The sequence below is a fragment of the Ceratotherium simum genome, chromosome 33, assembly GCF_057802395.1.
Source record: "Ceratotherium simum simum isolate JZ-2026a chromosome 33, ASM5780239v1, whole genome shotgun sequence".
Taxonomy (NCBI): domain Eukaryota; kingdom Metazoa; phylum Chordata; class Mammalia; order Perissodactyla; family Rhinocerotidae; genus Ceratotherium; species Ceratotherium simum.
Window position 1 is genome coordinate 20,916,845 of NC_141932.1, and position 22,965 is coordinate 20,939,809.

The 22,965-nt window shown below is 43.3% G+C and overlaps 1 protein-coding gene across 1 annotated transcript; it reads right to left on the bottom strand.

Annotated features, from left to right (window-relative positions):
* Positions 1–11,695: 11,695 nt before the first annotated feature.
* LOC101392406 (cytochrome P450 2B11-like) lies at positions 11,696–21,640 on the bottom strand. The gene is made up of 9 exons (XM_004441611.3): positions 21,473–21,640; positions 20,775–20,937; positions 20,536–20,685; positions 19,666–19,826; positions 19,035–19,211; positions 17,038–17,179; positions 15,492–15,679; positions 14,350–14,491; positions 11,696–11,964 (listed from the first exon to the last, which is right to left on the bottom strand). The coding sequence occupies exons 1-9, from the start codon at positions 21,635–21,637 to the stop codon at positions 11,696–11,698; spliced, it is 1,557 nt and encodes a 518-aa protein (XP_004441668.1). The 5' UTR covers positions 21,638–21,640.
* Positions 21,641–22,965: the final 1,325 nt, after the last annotated feature.

Consider the following 22,965-nt stretch of genomic DNA (forward strand, 5'->3'; position numbering starts at 1 on the left):
CCTTAAGGCCAGATGGACTCGTTCAGTATTCCGCTGGTATAACCACCTAACAGCTATATTTGTTCCCTTCGTATGATTAGAAGATGATGTATCGCGTGTAGAACCCCTGACTAAATTTATTCAACAGGCCCCCAGCAATAGCCAAACAGGAATGGCTTTATTGAATACTGAGATGTCCTTAATGAAGAAGGTTGTCCTTCAAAATAGAATGGCCTTAGATATTCTAACTGAGAATATCTTCTTAGTGGTATATCTGCACCCCAGGGAGCTATATGTGTTGTAACTGAAAACGAATGTTATGTTTTTATACATGGTGAATCTTCCAATGTGTCATCTCTGTTAAAACACATCTCTGAAAAAACAGGTAGATGCCCCAAGTGACCCCTCACCAAGTCTCAATTTCTTTTCTTTTTTCCCTGTCTTCATTCATTTTATTAATTTTTTATTTCTTTTAATTTTTTGTTTATTGCAGTAACATTGGTTTATAACATTGTATAAATTTCAGGTGTACATCATTATACTTCTATTTCTGTATAGATTACATCATGTTCACCACCCAAATACTAATTACAACCCATCACCACACACACATGTGCTGAATTATCCCTTTCACCCTCCCCCCGCCCCCGTTCCCCTCTGGTAACCACCAATTCAATCTCTGTTTCTATGTGTTTGTTTATTGTTGCTATTATCTACTACTTAATGAAGGAAATCATACGGTATTTGACCTTCTCCCTCTGACTTATTTCGCTTTGCATAATACCCTCAATGTCCATCCATGTTGTCACAAATGGCTGGATTTCATCGTTTCTTATGGCTGAGTAGTATTCCATTGTGTATATATACCACATCTTCTTTATCCATTCGTCCCTTGATGGGCACTTAGGTTGCTTCCAAGTCTTGGCTATTGTGAATAACGCTGCAATGAACACAGGGGTGCATGTATCTTTATGCATTGGTGTTTTCAAGTTCTTTGGATAAATACCCAGCAGTGAAATAGCTGGATCATATGGTAGTTCTATCCTTGATTTTTGGAGGAATCTCCATACTGTTTTCCATAGTGGCTGCAACAGTTTGCACTCCCACCATCAGTGTATGAGAGTTCCCTTCTCTCCACATCCTCTCCAACATATGTTGTTTCCTGTCTTGTTAATTATAGCCATTCTGATGGGCGTGAGGTGATATCTCATTGCAGTTTTGATTTGCATTTCCCTGATAGTTAATCATTTTGAACATTTTATCATGTGTCTGTTGGCCATCTGTATATCTTCTTTGGAGAAATGTCTATTCAGGTCTTTTGCCCATTTTTTAATTGGTTTGTTAGTTTTTTTGTTGTTGAGATGCATGAGTTCTTTATATATTTTGGAGATTATCCCCTTATCAGATGTATGGTTTGCAAATATCTTCTCCCAATTGTTAGGTTGTCTTTTCGTTTTGTTGATGGTTTCCTTTGCTGTGCAGAAGCTTTTTAGTTTGATGTAGTCCCATTTGTTTATTTTTTCTATTGTTTCTCTTGCCCGGTCAGACATGGTGCTTGAAAGTATGTTGCTAAGACCGATGTCAAAGAGCGTACTGCCTATGTTTTCTTCTAGAAGTTTCATAGTTTCAGGTCTTACATTCAAGTCTTTAATCCATTTGGAGTTAATTTTTGTGTATGGTGTAAGGTAAGGGTCTACTCTCATTTTTTTGCATGTGGCTATCCGGTTTTCCCAACACCATTTGTTGAAGAGACTTTCTTTTCTCCATTGTATGTTCTTGGCTCTTTTGTCAAAGATTAGCTGTCCATAGATGTGTGGGTTTATTTCTGGGCTTTCCATTCTATTCCATTGATCTGTGTGTCTGTTTTTGTGCCAGTACCATGCTGTTTTGTAGTATATTTTGAAATCAGGGGGTGTGATACCTCCAGCTTTGTTCTTTTTTCTCAGGATTCCTTTACCTATTCAGGGTCTTTTGTTGTTCCATAGACATTTTACGATTCTTTGTTCTATTTCTGTGAAAAATGTTGTTGGAATTTTGATAGGGATTGCATTGAATCTATAGATTGCTTTAGGAAGTATGGACATCTTAACTATGTTAATTCTTCCAATCCAAGAGCACAGAATATCTTTCCATTTCTTTGTGTCTTCTTCAATTTCTTTCAGCAATGTTTTATAGTTTTTGGTGTACAGATCTTTCACCTCTTTGGTTAAGTTTATTCCTAGGTATTTTATTCTTTTTGTTGCGATTGTAAATGGGATGGTATTCTTAATTTCTCTTTCTGCTACTTCATTGTTAGTGTATAGAAATGCAACTGATTTTTGTATGTTGATTTTGTATCCTGCAACTTTGCCATATTCGTTTATTACTTCTAAAAGTTTTCTGGTGGATTCTTTAGGGTTTTCTATATATAAAATCATGTCATCTGCAAATAGTGACAGTTTCACTTCTTCCTTTCCAATTTGGATCCCTTTTATTTCTTTCTCTTGCCTGATTGCTCTGGCTAGGACTTCCAGTACTATGTTAAATAGGAGTGGTGACAGTGGGCATCCTTGTCTGGTTCTTGTTCTTAGAGGGATAGCTTTCAGTTTTTCACCATTGAAGATGATATTAGCTGTGGGTTTCTCATATATGGTCTTTATTATGTTGAAGTACTTTCCTTCTATACCCATTTTATTCAGAGTTTTTATCATAAATGGATGCTGTATCTTGTCAAATACTTTCTCTGCATCTATTGAGATGATCATGTGATTTTTATTCTTCATTTTATTAATGTGGTTCATCACGTTGATCGATTTGTGAATGTTAAACAATCCCTGCATACCTGGAATAAACCCCACTTGATCATGGTGTATAATCTTTTTAACGTATTGTTATATGCGATTTGCTAGTATTTTGCTGAGGATTTTTGCATCGATGTTCATCAGTGATATTGGCCTGTAGTTTTCTTTTCTTGTGTTGTCCTTGTCTGGTTTTGGTATCAGGGTAATGTCGGCTTCGTAGAAGGAGTTAGGGAGCTACCCCCCCTCCTCAATTTTTTGGAAGAGGTTGAGAGGGATAAGTATTAAGTCTTCTTTGAATGTTTGGTAGAATTCACCAGGGAAGCCATCTGGTCCCGGACTTTTATTTTTGAGGAGGTTTTTGATTACTGTTTCAATCTCCTTACTGGTGATTGGTTTATTCAAATTCTCTGCTTCTTCTTGATCCAGTTTTGGAAGGTTGTATGATTCTAAAAATTTATCCATTTCTTCCAGATTGTCGAATTGGTTGGCATATAGCTTTTCATAGTATTCTCTTATAATCTTTTGTATTTCCGAGGTGTCTGTTGTAATTTTTCCTCTTTCATTTCTGATTTTACTTATTTGTGTCTTCTCTCTTTTTTCTTGGTGAGTCTAGCTAACGGTTTGTCAATTTTGTTTATCTTTTCAAAGAACCAGCTCTTGGTTTTATTAATTTTTTCTATTGTTTTTTTGGTCTCTATTTCCTTTATTTCTGCTCTGATTTTTATTATTTCCCTTCTTCTACTGATTTTGGGCTTTGTTTGTTCTTCTTTTTCCAGTTCCTTCAGGTGCATTGTTAGATTGTTTATTTGAGATTTTTCTTGTTTGTTGAGATAGGCCTGTATTGCTATAAACTTCCCTCTTAGAACCACTTTTGCTGTATCCCATAAGTTCTGGCATGTCGTATTTTCATTCTCATTTGTATCCAGGTATTGTTTGATTTCTTCGTTGACCCAGTCATTGTTCAGTAGCATTTTGTTTAATCTCCACGTATTTGTGGCTTTTCTGATTTTCTTCCTATAGTTGATTTCTAGTTTCATACCGTTGTGGTGAGAAAAGATGCTTGGTATTATTTTAATCTTCTGAAATTTATGGAGACTTGTTTTGTGGCCTAATATGTGATCAATCCTGGAGAATGTTCCATGTGCATTTGAAAAGAACATGTATTATTCGGTTTTTGGTTGGAATGCTCTGTATATATCTACTAAGTCCATCTGTTCTAGTGGGTCATTTAAGGCCAATGTTTCCTTATTAATCTTCTGTTTGGATGATCTATCCGTTGGTGTAAGTGGAGTGTTAAAGTCCCCTACTATTATTGTGTTACTGTCTATTTCTGTTTTTATGTCTGTTAATAATTGCTTTATATATTTAGGTGTACCTACATTGGGTACATAGATATTTACAAGTGTTATATCCTCTTGTTGGATTGTTGCCTTGATCATTATGTAATGCCCTTCTTTGTCTCTTTTTACAGTTTTTGTTTTAAAGTCTATTTTGTCTGATATGAGTACTGCTACCCCAGCTTTCTTTTCATTGTCATTTGCGTGGAGTATCTTTTTCCATCCCTTCACTTTCAGTTTGTGAGTGTCTTTAGGTCTGAAGTGTGTGTCTTGTATGCAGCATGTATATGGGTCTTGTTTTTTTTATCCAATCAGCCACCTTATGCCTTTTAATTGGAGCATTTAGTCCATTGACGTTTAAAGTAGCTATTGATAAATGTGTACTTACTCTTATTTTTTAACTTTTTTTTTCTCAGAGTTTTAGTAGTCCTTCTCTGTTCCTTTCTTCTTCTATACAGAATTGATGGTCTCTTTAGTTTGACCTCTGTCTGAAAACTCTACTCTTTAACTCCCCTCCTCCCTCATTATATGGTTTTCATATCATATCTAACCTCTTTTTTGTGCGTTTGTATCCATTACCCTCTTATCACGGAAATAGATAATTTTTCCTCTTTGTGGTCTTCTCTTTTCCCCTTAAATCAGTCCCTTTAACATTTCTTTTAGCACTGGTTTCTTGTTGATGAACTCCTTTAATTTTTGCTTCTCTGGGAAATTTTTGATCTCTCCTTCTATTTTGAATGATAACCTTGCTGGGTCGAGTATTCTTGGCTGTAAGTTTTTTCCTTTTAGCACTTTAAATATATCGTGCCACTCTCTTCTAGCCTGTAAGGTTTCTGCTGAGAAGTCAGCTGATAGCCTTATGGGGTTTCCTTTGTATGTAACTTGACTTTCTCTTGCGGTTTTTAGGATTCTCTCTTTATCTTTAATTCTGGACATTTTGATTATGATGTGTCTTGGTGTGGGCCTCTTTGGGTTTATCTTGTTTGGGGCTCTCTGAGCTTCCTGTACCTGGATGTCTGTTTCTTTCCTTAGGTTAGGGAAGTTTTCATCTATTATTTCTTGAAATAGATTCTCTGCCCCCTTGTCTCGCTCTACTCCTTCCGGGACACCTATAACATGGATGTTAGTGCGCTTGATGTTGTCCCCAGAGGTCCCTTAGACTGTCCTCACTCTTTTTAATTCTTTTCTCTTTTACCTATTCAGCTTGGGTAATTTCTTCTAGTCTTTCATCCAGCTCGCAGATCCGTTCTTCTGTATCCTCTACTCTGCTTTTGAGTCCCTCTAGTGAATTTTTCATTTCCAGTATTGTATTTTTCATTTCTGATTGGTTCTTTTTTATATCTTCCATTTCTTTGTTGACATTCTCACTGAGTTCATCTATTCTTCTCCCCAGATCAGTGAGCATCCTTAACACTCTTTGTTTGAACTCTCTGTTGGGTAGGTTGCTCATTTCTGTTTCACTTAGTTCCTTTTCTGGGGTTTTGTCCTGTTCCCTTACTTGGAATGTATTCCTTTGCCTCCTCATTTTGCCTCTTTCCCTGTGCTGTGTCTACGTATTAGGTAGGTCAGCTACGTCTCCTGCTCTTGGATAGGTGACCTTATGTAAGTGATGCCTTAGGAGGCTTCTAGTGTACTTCCCTCAGTTCTCAATGTTCCTGGGGTGACCCCTATGTGGGCTACGTGTGTCCTTCTGTTGTGGCCTGTTTGCTCTCCCTGTAGGCGCCCAGGGAGGCCGAGTTATGCTCCTGGCCAGCTGTTGTAATGCTCAGCTGCTTGTAGTTGTTGTGGGCCCTTCAGTCTCTTTATCAGATGTGGGGAGCCCCAGCACACTTGGCTGCAAGTTCTAATACCACATTTGTGTTACAGTATTTCTTTTAAGTGAGTAGGCCCCCAGCATGGCAGGTTGTTAGGTTCAGGGCCTTACAATTGCTATAAGCATCCAGCCTTTAGGTCTCTTATCAGCTCTCTGAGGATTGCAGCTGGGTGGGCTGGTCTCAGGCACAGGAGCACCCAATTGTTTCAGGCTTTGGAAGGTGGGGCAAACCCCCTATGTGGGTCTTTGAGAAGCACAAGTCTTCTGCAGCTGACAAGCCCTGCCGTCCACAGGTCCACAAACAGTCAACACAGTCCTGCCCCGTGTGTGCGCCCTGACCTCCAGAAGCGGACCCAGTCTCTCCACGGCGGGAGCCCCACACTCCATGACTGCCCCACACTCTCCACTCGCTCCTTGTGCATGCCCTGCCCCGCTGAAGTTGGCTCAGTTTCCACGCTGCAGAGAATCCAGTCACCAATCTATGCAGGCCCACAAGTTGCCTGAGGGCTTGTTGTTGGGTGGGGTCAGTCTCTAGGGTGGGCTGCCTGCCCTGGCTGAGCTGGATCAAATTGGTGCTCTAGCAGGTGGGGCTGACCCTGGGCTAGCAGGCCTCAGGGAGAACTCCGATGGCGTCTGTGTCAGCACACCCACACCAGGCCACAACAATGGCCGCCGCCAATGTCCCATTCCCTGGAGAGGTCTCACCTCTCACCGAGATGCACTCAGGGCCTGTTAGGTGAGTCTCTTTTCACCACAGCACTGTGCACCTTTCTTTCTGGTGATTTTAGGTTGCTTTCTGAAACTGGTGAGTTTGTGCGTGGGCCATTTAAGAGCCGGTTTTCATTTCTTTGTGAACCAGCTTTTCTGGGGGTACTCCCCAATGTTTTAGTAGCAGGCAAAGTCAGATATTATGCCACTTGTTTCAGTTGTGCTGGGTCCACAAAATGCCCACGGCGGGGCGCTCCCCGACTCAGGACCCAGCGCCTTCAGGGAGGGCTGCATACCTGTGGGCTGCTCCTGTGCAGGCAGCCGTGATGCTGGCGGCTTGTGAAGGCAGCACTTTTCCTCTCCAGAAGGGAGTTTCTGCCTCTTCTACCTCAGTTAGGATTCTCCCTTGTTGCAGGTGTTCCTCTTATCCAGTTTTCAGTTCTGTCTCAGGGGTAATTTTTCCATGAGTAGTTGTAAATTGGCTGTGTCTGCGGGAGGAGGTGAGTTCAGAGTCTGCCTATGCCGCGATCTTGACTTCCTCCCCCTCTTCATTCCAAGTCTCAATTTCTTTAGTTGGCTCCCTTCAAGTGTTGGTTCCCTTCTGCGATCAGATTATACTTCTTACTTTTGTTACTTCTTGGAATTCTTATACTAGTCATAATATTCAAGCTAATTACAGTTTTCTTTACTCAATGTTGTAAGACTGATATGCAAGATAGAATAATGATTGCTCAACAACTTGAAATTGTCGATCATTCTTATAATTCTGAAGGAGCCTCTTTCTCTGATAAGGAGTATGCTTAAGACTTATTTTTCTGAAGTAAACACTTTATTATCATTACTACTATCTCTGTTCTATGGTTGTTAACTGTTATAAGTGATGATTACAAAATCTTCTTGAAGCTCATGTACAATATTTGTGCACAATCCAAAATTATTGACCTAAGGAACCTAAGGCTTCCCCCATCAGCATATACCACTATGTCTGCTCACTAAGCTCAGCTATTTCCCCCCAACCTGGATAACAGGGTAAATCAATAGGATAAAAGCCCAGCTCTGAGGGACATGATGGACCCAGGGCAGGCAGCAACCACCCTGTCACCAAGAGACAATGACTTCATCATCAATGCTTTCTATCAAAAGATTATCTACCACAAGGGGAAAAATGATGAAAATAATAAAAATAATAAGAAATATTCACATATCGAGGTATATGAGGAAGCCATTCTGGTTTAAATCTGATTTGGCCTAAAACTTGTTTATCATAGAGCAGTGTGAGTTATGGCCCACCAAGCATACATTGTACATCTGCTTCAAACATTTTCCCAAAACAAAGAATGCCCCCTTTACAGAGAGGGATGAGTGTCTCCCTTTCTCTGACACCAATATGAATAATTCTTTGAAGATAAGCTTTCTTCCCAGAGAACCAAAATCAAGTTGTCCTGATGAGTATGTGCTAAAGTGCAGCAAAACAGCTCCTCGTGACTTTGGGGAAAAAAATTGTATTTCTGTCATGCTTGCTGTATGTTCTTTGTTCTGAAATGGTATATGACCATGCTGTAAACCACACTTCCCCAGAGTACTTTCTTCCCTGGGGAAGAGAGCGCTTCCAGGCTAGTCCTCATATTAGGTCTTTAAATCTCTCTTACCTATAGATTGGTTATTGATTATGCATCGACAGTGCACATCCAGAAGCCTCCAGATACCAATGAAAACAGACATACTATTTGTTTTGCTTAATTTTAGAGCCACAGTCTTCACATTTGGTTTTGAGAAAAGGTGGTTTGGGGAGATCAGAAGTTCCCCATAATAGCCTTTGCTGTTCTGGACAGCTTTTGGTCTCTTTGGCCCACTTGGTTAAAAATGTGTATGTAGGGGGCCCAAAGTTCTTAAACATAAATGAGGCTGGGGTCCCTGAAGGAGGGTTTCCCTCAGAACATTTAGATTATTCCATTTCTGCAATTTCCTCTGAAAATGCAAGAAAGTTGCTACAGTCCTAGCCCTATCCGCAAAGAAATCTAAAAACCAAAGAAAAGTTTCTGGATTCCTAGTCCTGATTCCAAAAGGAATCTGAAAACCAAAGACAAACTCCTGGATATTCAGCAAGCCTGAGCCCCAAAAGGAATTGTGCTACATTCAGAAAACAACTGAGTACTCACCAAGGACGACGCCTTGAACCCAAGGACAGAGCCTTGAACCAGGAGGACAAAGCCCCTTCCCCAAGAGGACAAAGCCTCTCCCAATTCTGAATAAAGTCTGAGAGCTCAAAACACAAGGAGAGCAGAGCTCAGCATCTGTGACAAGCCTCACCAAACCAAAAGCAATTGGCAACACACAAGCTATGAGCACAAGGGATTCTGTGTTGTACCTTGTCGATTCTGGGTGTCATTGTCTCTAGGAGATGGCCTCCTTTGGCCCCACTTTTCTGACACCATATATGTCAACTAAAAACACAAAGCCGCCTGTTATTTTATCTCAAAATTACTTTATTTGGGAATAGCCAAAAGAATTACAATTCAGAATGTGCATACTATGGCAAACCATAGGCAAATTCAGAAGACCAAGGAGGGGAGTGTGATTTATAGTGAAAAAGGGGGAGTAGGGAGGGGCTGTGCTAAACTGAAAGTCCACTGGAGGAAAGTAACAATTCAGGGCGGCAATGGCTTCTCATTGGCTGAGCTGTGGCATTTCTCATTGGTTTGGCTGTTACCAGGTGGGGAGAGAAATTTCTTCTCAGTAGTAAAGTAGTTTTACTTTTTGTCAGAGATGCAAGCATGTATCTGTCTCTTCCCGTTTGATGTAATGGGTGATACGTGATAGGGTATGAGAGCTCCCTCTACAGGCCTTCCCGACTCTAATTTAGTTAAGATTTCCTTAATTAACTTCCACTATATATATATAGATGGATATGTATCTCCTGTCCTATGCACTCTTCTTTCCATGTGACACTGACATGCCACCACTGAGATGTCCTCTTTTCCCCTCCACTTGAATCTGGGTGGGATTTATAACTGCTTTCACCAATAGAATGCAGTGGAAGTGACGCTGCGTGACCTCCAAGGCAAGGTCATAAAAGGCAGTACAGACTCCACCTGACTCTTTCTCGGGACATTTTGCTCTGCCCTCCACTCGTTGATTCCACATGAGACTGGTTCCAGTAAGCCAATCTCGCTCCTATTGGAGAACCCCTTGACTGTTCCATCACGGTCTCCTAACAACCTCAATTCCACACAGCACAACCACCAGCCAGAGCCCTTGGCAGAAGAACCAGTGCCCAGTTTTCCTCCTGAAGTTATAGAGTATCTTTCACAACTCTCTTTCTGGCCACCTCCTGCAGTGGAGCCTGAAGCCTATTGTTTGTGGTCCCAACAGGGAAGAGAGGAAAATTTTTCAGCTCCAATGTGTGACCTCAAGCATATCCCTTCCCCTCAGCTGTGAAGGTGTACCTCAGGCTGTCTACGGACCTGTGAGCTGTGATGCAGTAAGCCCCTCACCCCACCACAGCCCCCAGCCTCCCTTCTCCTGAGCACTGGGCCCTAGCATACACTGCACCTGCCTGGGGTTGAGGCAGAGAAAGATGGAACAAGGGAAGGGGTTACTTTGGCTCTTTGTGATCTCCATCCCCATGTTCATCTTCCCTGATGTAGGAACCAGCTATGCCTCCTGTCCTTCTCCATGAAACAGCCTCACTCCAGACATGCCTTGACTGGGCCCCTCAGCATGAGGCAGGAGGCAAACTGAGGCACAGGGCTATGGCAAAGGCCACCCCTCTCCATGGCATCCAACATTTCTGCCTGATCCACCAATGTCATCAACATCCAGGAGCTCAGCCCTGGGAGTCATCCGGCTGGGGTGTGTGAGTCAGGCTGTGATCTCAGTCCAGTGACTTCACCTCTCTGAGCCTCAACTCCAAGATGAGGATTTGTTTATTTATCAGTCACTTAAATAATGCTTACTTGGTGCCAAGGACTGTTCAGACCACTTTATCTGTAAGGTCTCATTTAATCTTCAAAACTGCCTGTGAAGAGCATCTGAGAGGGGAAGTCTGGCCCCATCCTTCCAGAGCCACATGTCTGAAGGTGGAGACTGAAGATCACCTTCCTTCCATTGACCCGATGAAGAGTGAAACAAAAGCAGGGCCACCCTGTGCACAAATGTTCACAGCAGCACTATTCACAAGAGACAAAGGTGGAAACAATCCACATACCAATCAACTCATGTGGGGATAAACAAATGTGGTATTTCCAGACAATGGAATATTATTCAGCCATGAAATGAATGAAGTACTGATACATGCTACAATGTGGATGAACCTTGAAAACCATATGTTAAGTGAAAAAGTAGACACAAGTCACTTACTGTATGACTCCATTCATATGAAACTTCCAGAATAGGTAAGTTCACAGAGATAGAAGTATACTAGTGGCTTCCAGGGGCTAGAGGGAAGAAAGGGAACTGACTTCTTAATGGGTACAAAGTTTCCTTTTGGAGTGATGAAAATGTTTGAGAATAGATAGAGACAATGGTTGCACAACATTGTGATTGTACTAAATGCCATGGAATTGTACACTTTAAAATAGTTAATGGTTAATTTCATGTTCTGTGAATTTTACCTTAAAAAAAAAATAATAGCAAGTCAGCCAGTAGCCATTTTGCCCAGAAATAGTACAACTTTATTTTGATCTCACTGGATTTAGAGGATAACATCAGAGAGATAAGAGAGATATTTTTGAGTCATACAGCACAGAAGTTGAGGGCTGAACTGGACTTTTCAACTCAAGGAGGGAACAAGAGGGTGGAGGTGAGGAGTGTAGATGGGACAAGGGACAGAGACAGGGCACCTGCTGCTGCTCTCTTGGGTAACCTTGGATCTAAATCTTTCCCTCCTTTGGGCCTCAGTTTCCCTCTGTGCTGTTGGTGGTGGTAACACTAAGTTATTGAGTATTTCATGGCCCTGAACCCTGAGATTTTACTCTCCATCAACAGTGCAAGCCATCTGGGAAAAATGGGGACTACAGCAGGATGGATGAAGGAAGACTACAGAAAGGACTTTCCACAGGGGAGTGAGCAGGGAGGAGTCAGGAGGCCTCCACAGATTCATTGTGGGCAGAGGCGGGGGCTGGATGCAAGGACTCTGAGGGGATCTGCACCCCTTCTCTCCTGCCCCAGCGGGGCAGGAAGCAGAGCTGGAACACAGGGGGCAGCTTTGCAAACCCATTCTTCCTTGGTGTGAGGTCGATGTCTTCTGGGGCCATGGGAGAGCCCAAGGAGAAATTCTGCAGCATTGAGGTCAAGAAGAGGAAGAGCTCGGAGCGAGCCAAGCTCTCACCCAGACAGAGACGTTTTCCTGAAGGCATAAGTGGGGGTGTGTTACTGGGGGAGCCATAGGAGAGAACTTGGTTGCCCCACTCCCAGTCTCCCAGGACATTTGCATGCTCATTTACACAGATTTACATGTGAGGTACCTCTGCTCCTATTCTTGTCCTCAATACCAACAACACAAGTGTGCATGTGTGTGTGTATCTCTCCATCCCAGCTCTTCTCAGCCTCTCCCATACCATGCCCTCCTCTGCCTCTCTTGGTCCCTGTCTTTGCCTGTCTTGTGTCTCTATTTTCTCTGTGTCTCTGGTGAAGTATATTCTCAACTAAGCCAACTTACGTGACAATGTGAAAACACTGGAAAAGCCCTGCTGGTGTGCCCTGGGTATAAGGAGCCACGAGAGAGAGGGAGAGGGGAGCTGAAACCTCCACGGCCCCCGTCCTGGACTGATATGCAGTAGGTGGGCACCAGTATCTGGACTGGCTGTTAAAATATTGAACTACTTCTGAACAGGTGATGTACAGCCAGTGCTCTAAGCTTCTGAGTGCCTCCACTCGTCTGGTCACCTTGGCTCTCCCCTGACACCCCAGACCTGCCCACAATCAGCAGCTCATGGGTAAGCCTCCCAGACCTTGTTCCAACACCATCAGGGACAGTTCTGATTGGTCAGTGGCCATGTCACACCTGATAAACATTTTGACTAGCACCCCCCCACTCTCCATCTTAAATTTCTGCCTCTCATACCCCCCAGTCATATCTTCCTGCAAAACGAGATCCACCATCACACAAGTGTCCCATCTACATGGAGCCCTCAGGATCCACTGTTGACTTCAGCACAGGCTTGTGTGACTGGCATGACCAAGGGTGGGCAGCAAACGTGTCCCTGGGCTGGGCCACAGTGTGGACTGCATCCTGGTGACTTGCAGCCTCATTGGGAAAGAGAGGTGGCCCACAGAGCTGCCCCACCCGGTGTGGTAAAGAGCATTATCATTCACAAATATTCAGGGCACATCCTTAGGTGCATTAAACATCTCTGCCATGTTAAACTAGGATGGCGCTTGCTTTGGCCAGTGAAGTGAGGGCTAAATTGATAACTGCCATGCTGTTTTCCCTGTTTCTGCCTGTGTCAGATAGAATCTGTGACAGATCCCATCTCTACAGGATGGTAATGGCCAGGAAATGGGACGCTGCATGAGCATGAAATTAACTTTTAGGCATTAAGCTGATGAGATATCCAGGTTGTTTATCACAGACCAGCCTGACCTGACTAACATAGGTCATGATTTCTCACGGGGCCATGGGCAAGCCCCCTGCTCTCTAGGCGTCTCTTCTTCCAGCTCTTCAAAGAGTGCATGATTCAACATTGAGACATCTACTATTTTTTTTTTAACAGATCCGAGGAGAAAAACAATTTGATCATTTTGTCAGGAGCTGAAAAGATATTTGAGAATTCTCAACACGAAATTCTATTGAAATTTTTAAAAAAGAAGAACCTGTTGTAAAATATATCTGATTGTAAATATACCAGAAACAGACCTTAGGAGATTTAAAATTATAGCATATGATAAATTTCAAACCTGTGGCTAAAAATTGAATCATCTGATTGGTGCTTCTTTCAGGGCACATGCAGGACGCTGAGTGTGAGGATTCCCCAAATTTTTGTGCTTTAAGTGCTTCCTTAGCTGCACTCTAGCCTGGGGCTTGGATTTTAACAATTGGCTCACAGGAAATAAATGACTGAATTTTCTTTCTTTTCTCTTCCCTTCTGTTCTCTTTCTTCCAGCTTCCCTTTCTATCATCTACCTACCTATCATCTATCTATCTATCTATCTATCTATCTATCTATCTATCTATCTATCTATCTATCTATCCATACATCCATCCATCCATTCATCACCTACCTTGGTGTGCATGGACATATTTAATAAAGAATTTGAAAGGATATCTTCTGAAACATTAACAGATAAGTTTTAGGTGGTAAATTGCAGGTGATTGTCACTTTCAACTTAACTACTCCCTTATTGGTATAAAAATTAGAAAAATAATAAAGTTATTTTTATTTTGAAATAAAAGCTGAAAATGCCTTTCCTAATTCTTGGCACATACAGGTGCCCAATAATAAATCATTTATTTGTCTGGTCTTTGTGTGTGCATGTGCGTGCATGTGTGTGTCTTTGTCTTTCACATTATCTCCATTACTGACTTAGTCTCCATCTTTCTCCCCCATCTTACCTCCTCTCTCTCATTCCCTTCACACTATCTTTGTGTCTATAGATGCTTTCTCTTTCCTTACTAATCCTCATCTTTTTCAAAAATGTTCACCCAGTGTTTGGGGTTGGACAAAGGGAGAAAGTCACACACAGAAAAGGAGGTAAGCAGGCATTCTCATAGAGTCTGGAGGGCATGGCTTACCCATGGAGAATGGGATGAAGGCTTCCTGTTTCCTGAAGTTGCCCTCCGCATCCAGGAAGTGGTCAGGGTGGAAGGCATCTGGCTTCTCAAAGTGGTGAGGATCATGGAGGACAGAGCCCATGACAGGGTACACAATAGTGTCCTAAGAGGGCATCAAAGCCAAGGGGACCCAAACGGCTATCAACAAGGAGTGGTTGAATCAATGATGGTACATTAACAGTTGATAATGACCTTCACTCTCTGTACGGTCTACAGTTGGTGGCTAAAATAATTGCCAACATAATGAATTGAAATAAGTCTGCCCTATTTGGTTATTAGCTGTGTCCTGAGCTCTCCAGGAACCTGCACTGACCACCCTGACCCCTGTTTTCCAAGACCCTTGGACTTTGCCATGATCCATCAACTAAAAGGGTCACATCTGGCTCACTGTAGGCCTCCAAGGCCTCTACTAGGGCGTGAAGACCAGAATCTAATTTGATGTGTGGTGCCCACTGGGTGAGTAGATGTTATGAGTATCACCCCTAGCTACATCTATATTCAGGAACATTTGCAACCACGGGAAAATGAGTTAGAACCGTAGGCATTGACCTGAAAATATACTGATGGCGTACTGTTACATTATAAAAGGAAAGCCAAACACACAGAGACACAAAATAAAATAGGTTGAAAATTGTATTAGTATGAACATAAGGACAGGAGAGGAAGGAGACATGCACACCGTACACACAAGTTACAAAGTGATAGATATAGTGCGAGCCCATCTTTGTGTATGTGTGTATACATGTGCTATGTGTTCATATAATTTAAAGAAAGTGTGGAAGGAGTAACATCAAATTGTGAATGCCTTCTCATGAAGGAGGAAGGTAGAGGAGATGATAAAAAAGTTTGAAAAAAAGCTCTATTGTGTAACAAGTTTCAATAAGTGTATGGTACTTTTTTCCAGAAAATTCTACATGTAATAGAGGTAAAATAAAAGACAGACAGAAGGGAGAGGACTTTTTGTATTTCTAAAATCTCCCTCCATCCCATAGAAATCTGGAAATAAAAATTCTCTTTGCAGTCCAACAACCAGAGACATGAATCATAAGACTGCAGACAAACAGCACCTTCCATCCAAGATTCTGTGGCCCTGCTGGTCTCACCTTAGGGAGAAGATATCCCCGGAAGTGAGTGTCCTTGATGACAGAATGGGGGACCCCAACGGGGGTGATATCACTGAATCTTTGAATCTCATGGATGACAGCATCTGTATAAGGCATTTTTGCCCGATCTTCAAGGGCTGGGAGACGGTGTGGGCCTATCACTCTGTCGATCTCCGCCTGGACTTTCTCTAAAAATGGTGAGGGTGGGAGGGGGTTCATCAAAGAATGTCCAAAGCAGTGAGATCAGCCACATCATCCAAAAATGACCTGCAGACTGGGGGAAAGGTCTTCTGCACTCTTTACTAAGATATTGGGTTATTGTTCCTTCTCAATGAGATCATTGAGAAAGAAAGTCAATGGCTTCATTGTGGGAAAGTCTTGTCTCTTGTTTCCACTCTAGTTATGAGAGGGGATCACTTGGGTAAGGATGGGTGGGTGGAAATTCATTCAACATTTAAGGCATCATTTTTTTTAAACTAAACATGAATTGTGCCTGGAACTGGGGTCATGTCCTTCTGTCCCACTGATTTGCTATGTGATCTTGGATAAGTTACTTTTACACTCTGGGCCTAAATTCTTTATCTGTAAAATAAGGGGATTTGATTAGATAAGAGTTTCTCCAAGTCTGATCTGCAGGCCATCTGCATGGGAACCAATTGAGGAAACTTTTAATTAGTTGTAAGTCAGCAATATACTCCAAATAATGAAGTTCTTTGTCAGCCTCAAAGTGTCAACCTCAAAGTGTTCTGTCAAGAGCCACGTGCTTTCGTAGACTGCAAAATGCCCAGTGAATGGTAATGCTTTGAGACTGGAGCGTGCTCTGTAAACCATAAAGCACTTTAAGATCTCTCAAGTGTCTTTGCAAATTACAAAACACTCCGTAAGTACAAAAGTCTCTTCTAAACCATAGAGTGTTTCATTGAATGAAAATGGAATACTACTCAGCCATAAGAAACGATGAAATCCAGCCATTTGTGACAACATGGATGGACATTGAGGGTATTATGCAAAGTGAAATAAGTCAGAGAGAGAAGGTCAAATACCATGTGATTTCCTTCATTAAGTTGTAGATAATAACAACAATAAACAAACACATAGAGACAGAGATTGGATTGATGGTTACCAGAGGGGAAGGGGGGAGGGAGGAGGGCGAAAGGGATAATTCGACACATGTGTGTGGTGATGGGTTGTAATTAGTATTTGGGTGGTGAACATGATGAAATCTATGTAGAAATAGAAGTATAATGACGTACACCTGAAATTTATACAATGTTATAAACCAATGTTACTGCAATAAACAAAAAAAAAAAAAAAAAAGAAAAAGGAAAAATATTTTATAAACTGTAAAGTACCTTGTCAACTACAAAGAGATTTGTTGGCAGCAAAGTTTCATATAAGTTACAAATCCCTACAGAGGTGGGTTTATTATTTTACAGACTGATCAAGACAGAAGTTGTCTGTTTTCACCCATCACCCAAAGACCTTCCAGCATGGCCTCAGAGACACTCGACCATCCAGGCCTCCACCCACCATAAGCCCAGCTCACCTAAGACATCTGGGTTCTTAAGAAGGAGTAGAAGCGCATATCGGAGAGTGGTGCTGGAGGTCTCCGTGCCAGCAAAGAACAATGAGAGCACCGTGTGGACAAGATTCTTATGGTGGAACTCACTCTCAGGATTGGAGCATTCCTAGGGGTGGCAATGGACAATCGTTGGAGCCTCCCCTTGCATAGATTCCTAGTCTCTAGGTCTTCTTTTCTCCCCACCAACCCCCATGTTACTCTCTGCTGGTTTTTCTTTTTCCCTATTTCCTTTTTTCTCTTTTCACTAAGAACTTAGCAAAAGAGTGGGTTCTGGAGCCAAACTGACTGGTGTAAAGCTCAGGCCCTACCATTTACCAGCTGTGTGCCTTTGGGCAAGGAACTTAACCTCTCTGTGCCTGTTCCTCAAATAGGGTTGTTTTGATATTATGCATATAAGTATTCAATAAACATTAGGGATTAATTTTTTTGTTGCTGCTATTATCTTCTCTGTCCTTCGGTGTCTTTGCTCTCTGACTGGTTCTTGCCGCTGTATATCCAGAGGTAATATTGAAGATATCTAACAACTTGTATGACTCCTGCCATACCAATCAAAACAGACATCAATTTCCAACCAATCAGAACAGACATGGGCTCTGACCCATCAGAACAGGCATGGGCTCTGACCAATCAGAATGGGAAACGGCTTCTCAGGCAAGGGAAAGAGAAGAAAAAATAAACAAATGAGACTACATCAGATTAAAAAGCATCTGCAAGGAAAAAGAAACCACCAACAAAACGAAAAGACAACCCACCAACTGGGAGAAAATATTTACAAATCGTATATCTGACAAGGGGTTAATTTCCAAAATATATAAAGCAATAACAAAAAGCAAACTACCGGATCAAAAAACAAGCAGAGGATATGAACAGACATTTCTCCAAAGAATATATACAGATGGCCGACATGAAAAGATGTTCAACATCACTAATTGTTAGGTAAATGCAAGTCAAAACTACAATGAGGTATCACCTCATGCCTGTTAGAATGGCTATTATTAATAAGACAAGAAATAACAAATGTTGGAGAGGATATGGAGAAAAGGAAACCCTCGTCCACTGCTGGTGAGAATGCAAACTGGTGCAGCCACTATGGAAAACAGAATGGAGAGCTCTCAAAAAATTAAAAATAGAAATACCATTTGATCCAACTATTCCACTTCTGGGTATTTATCCAAAGAACATGAAAACAATAACTTGAAAAGATATATGCACCCTTATGTTCATTGCAGCATTATTCACAATAGCCAAGACTTGGAAACAACCTAAGTGTCCATCAATGGATGAATGGATAAAGAAGAAGTGGTATATATATATATATATACACCATGGAATATTACTCAGCCATTAAAAAAGACAAAATCATGCTATTCGTGACAACACGGATAGACCTTGAGGGTATTATGCTAACCGAAATAGACAGAGAAAGAAAAATACTGTATTATTTCACTCATTTGTGAAAGATAAACAAACGCATAAATAAGGAGAACATATCAGTGGTTACCAGATGGGAAAGGGATGGGGGAGGGCAAAAGGGGTAAACAGGCACATATGGATGCTGACGGATGGAAACTAGACTTTTGGCGGTGAACATGATGCAGTCTATACAGAAGTCCATATAGTGAGTACACCTGAAATTTACACAGTGTTCTAAACCAATGTGACCTCAATAAAATGATTATTAAAAAAAATTGGAGGGGGTAACAGGATTGGAGGCCCCCTGCTGGGCCAGACCTTAACTCTTTAGTTGGTACCTCTTAACAGGCTTTCCAGGAGGGGGGCCTAGGAAGGCTGAGGAAGGAATGGGGGCAAAGGTGTTGGGCCAATGTAATTCTTACCAACCCCTAGGGAAGTATTTCAGTATTTAAACAACACATATATTGTACCCAAACATGCCAGCTCAGTGTCAGTAGTGTGCCCCACACTCTCTCTCTTGCCCACTGCTAATCTAGGTCAGCACTTGCCTTGTCTATGCGTAGAAGGAAGGAATCAATGAAGTCCTTTGGGGCACTGGGGTCCAGCATTTTCCGATGCCTCTCAATGTTCTCTGTGACAAACTCTTCCAATTCTTGAATGTTTCTGTACAAGCGAGTGTGTGTGCCAGGAAAGTGTTTCAAGATGCCTGAGAGAAGTTCAAACACCTACAGGGAAGCAGGGAAGGGCCCAGAACCCGTTCTACTCTCTGCGCTTCTGTTGTGGGTGTTGTCATTGTGTATTGCACAACAGAAACTTCTGAAGGGTACCACTCCCCAGGTGGACTTGGGGAACGTGCCTCCAAACTGAGTACACACACACACACACACACACACACTCATGCACACAGACTCAGTGGTGAATAAACAGTGGCACCCTGCCACAATTACTCTTACGTCTGCTGAGGTTTCTTCTTTCATAGTCCAACCTTGTCGGAGGTCTGATTCCTACCCACAGTCTGACGCATTGCCTCACCTGGGAGGATGTAGGGGTTGACATGTGTGTACAGAAAGCAGACCTCTTGATGCTCTCTTTCTTTGATGTTCAGGACAGAGAGCATCTGATCATCTCCCAGGGTCCACCCACCCCGATTCCTGGCCACCATGGAAACTTTGGTCTCACCTGGCTGTAGAAAGAGCTGAGAATGTTGAGGATTTCATTCAGTAAATTTAGCAGCCTTAAGAATTTGGTGTCCTGGTAATTAAAGCGCTCGCCAAACACAATGGAGCAGATGACGTTGGCCGTGACCGTGTGAAAGAGGAAGGTGGGATCCACATAGGCCCCTGGCGATGAGAGGTCTGTCATGTTGGTCCCTGGATTGCCTTTCTGGGTGAATCTGATCTGGCTGGTGATTTGCTTGACTGGTTTCTTTCTCTATCTCTTGCCCAGCCTGGCTCTCACTGGGTCGCTGCACCTCACTTTTCTCCCTTGGAATCTCCCGCTCTGTGTCTCTTACTGTTTTTCTCCATCTCTGTCTGAGTCTGACTTTCTTGGTGCCTCTGTATCTTTCTCTCGTCTTGTCTCTGACTGTTTCTTGGAGTCTCAGCCCCTCTCCTTGGCCTCGCTGACACTTGGTCTTCCCTCTCCTTGGCCTCACTGACACTCTGTGTCTCCTCTCATCTATTTCTATTTTTACCTTTTCCTTTCTAAGTCTTTTCCTTGCAGTTTCTGCTTCTGGATTGACATTTCTTAGTGTCTTCATTATTTCTCTGTCTTACGGTCTCTCTCTCTCTGCTCTCTGTTTTTTTGTCTGCTTTCTCTTCCTCTCCCCCTCTCCTTTCCAGTCTCTGTCTCTCTCTGCTGTCCTCATCCTCTTTCTCCATTTCTTTTCTGTCGTCTTCTCTTCTATCTCTCTGAACCTGTCTCTGCATCTGTCTGTCTCTGTCTCTGCGTCTCTCTCCATCAGTCTTGTTCTCTCACTCCCTCTCTCTGTCCCCACCTCACTCACCCCCTGCCCGCCCCTCCACCTTTCTGCCCAGGCCCAGGGCTCACCCTCGGATTTCTGCAGCTCCTCCACCAGACACTGAGCCTCCTCCTTGATTCGTTCCTCCATGCTCCGCTTCCCCATCCCAAAGTCCCTCATGGTGGCCAGAGAGAATCGTCGGAGGGCCTTCCAAGACTTTCCATTGGCAAAGGCCACACCTGATTGGTCCAGCATGCAAGGAAGGTTGGAAGAAGCCATGGGGTGTTCCTTCATCCTCTCCCCAATCCCCACCTTCATCCCCACTCACCAGTTCCCTGGAAGATGGGATCAAGGATGGCGATGTGACCTCGGCCAGAAAAAGCCTCAGCCTGATCCACCAGGGCCTCCCTCACTGCCTCGTAGCCACACAGGACGACGGATGGCCGGGGCCCCAGGTAGATTGTGAAGACATCACCATATTTCTCCCTCAGCTGTGGGCGCAGGTCCAAATCTCACTCTCTAACTCAGGAGAAAGGTCTCCGTGCCACACCTGGATCACACCTTCTGGTGTAGCCCAAAGCCTGCTGGCTACAGCTCCATCAGGGAAGAATGGAGACTTGATCTCTGTGGCCTCCTTTAAGCCTCCCACGCACGCCCTCACCCCAAGTGTCTTTCTCTCTTGGCTTTTCCAAGAACCACTGCAGCTTTGCATTTTAAAAATTACAGAGACTCCCCACATCTGAGCTTTAGTACCTCTCCCTCCCAATCCCCGCAGGACCACAGCTCAAAGCCTCCAGTCTATCAGAATTTCTCCCTCTAGTCTACCTTCCCTCCATTCTTTCTCACAGGAATTCCAGAAGATTCTCTAGTGGGCAAGTTGGGATAGGTCACTGCTGGAAGAAGACAATCCCCAAGCTGGTCCGCGAGGTCCCACCCAGAGTTTGACCGCCATCTGCTTTGCTGCCTCTGAGCTGTTTCCCATCCATTTCCATCCTGCTCTCCACCCCTTTGCCATCCCCATCTCACCGCCTGGAGGGACTTGAGAAAGCCCTTGTGGTCTAGATGCAAAATGTTCCCCAGGAAGGGCAGTGGTCGTGGTCCAGGAGGGAGGCAACCCTGAGAGGTGAGTTGGCCCCAGAGTAGCAAGAGGCCAATGAGGACGATGAGGAGCAGGATTGGCAGGAGTACCATGGTCCACACTGTGCCTGCCTTCCCTCCTGCCGTCTCTCTTAAAAGGCAGGCTGGTGTGTTGTTTATTGTTCTATTTCTGTGGTTGCTGGGGGAGGGTATGCCAGGAATGTGTCTTGGAAGATTCCAGGTAACTCTCCAGAGGCAACAGGAAGCGTAAAGGTGGTAGGTACTGCAAAGTCCAGGGGTTTTGCATCTCAGATGAGTCCCCAAACCACCCTCCCATTGCCCCTGGCTGGATGGAGGTATCTTAGTGGGCAATCCCCTTGAACAGAGAGCACCTCCCTCAAGGAATGGTGGTGGTGACAGCTGTGGAACATGTGAGGCTGGGTTTAGGGTGGTTGCACTGCAAGGGTGGTTCTCAGCCAGTTTTGCCAGAGGGCGGCATTGCAGCATGAGGGACCGAGAGTAGGTGGCAGACAAAATTGGGGCACCATGTTCTCTTTGGGGACAGGGATATATTGTGGGCATCAGAGGAGGGTGAACTATGGAGGAGGAAACATGGTCTGATAGGGGAGGCCTAGTGCCATGTTGGGTGAGTTTGGGGGTTGCCTGATTTAGCCATTCATTTATTCATTCATTAATTCTTTCATTCCTCAGCAAAGATTTTGAACACCTGTCATACGACACGCACTGTTGCAGGTGCCGAGAGCACACTGATGAACAAGACAATGGGTTTTGCCTTCCCGGAGCTGGCATTAAGGTGAAGAAGCTCCCATCTCCTGGAAAGATCTTAGTGACCTGACTATACGTGAGTCACATGTAAAATAGCAGGGATCACCACCTGACCAGGGACGTCAGGCTATGGATGTTCATTTGAGTCTCAGAGGACTTGGAGGGGAATATGAGGGAATACACATCACCAGTTTAGAATCATACAACTCAGGGGCTGTGGGCTGAGGAGGCCCTTTCATAGAGGGAAGAAGAGGGAGAGGATGTAAGAATGAGGATTCAGGAGGATGATGGTGGCGGACAACTATGGTCTACGACACAGATGAACCTCGAAAATGTCATGGTGAGTGAATGAGGCCAGACACAAAAGATCACATACCGTGTGATTCCATTCATATGGAATGCCCAGAATAGGCAAATCCACAGAGACAGAAAGAAGACATGTTTGCCAGGGGCGGAGGGGAAGAGGGAATGGGGAGTGACTGCTAGTGGATACAATTTTTTCTTCTGGGTGATGAAAATGTTTGGAACTAGATAGTGGTGGTGGATGCACAACATTGTGAATGAACTAAATGCTACTGAATTACAAACTTTACAACAGTTAATTTTATGTTATTTTAATTCATTTCATTAATTTTAAAATACATGTGGAGGGAGAG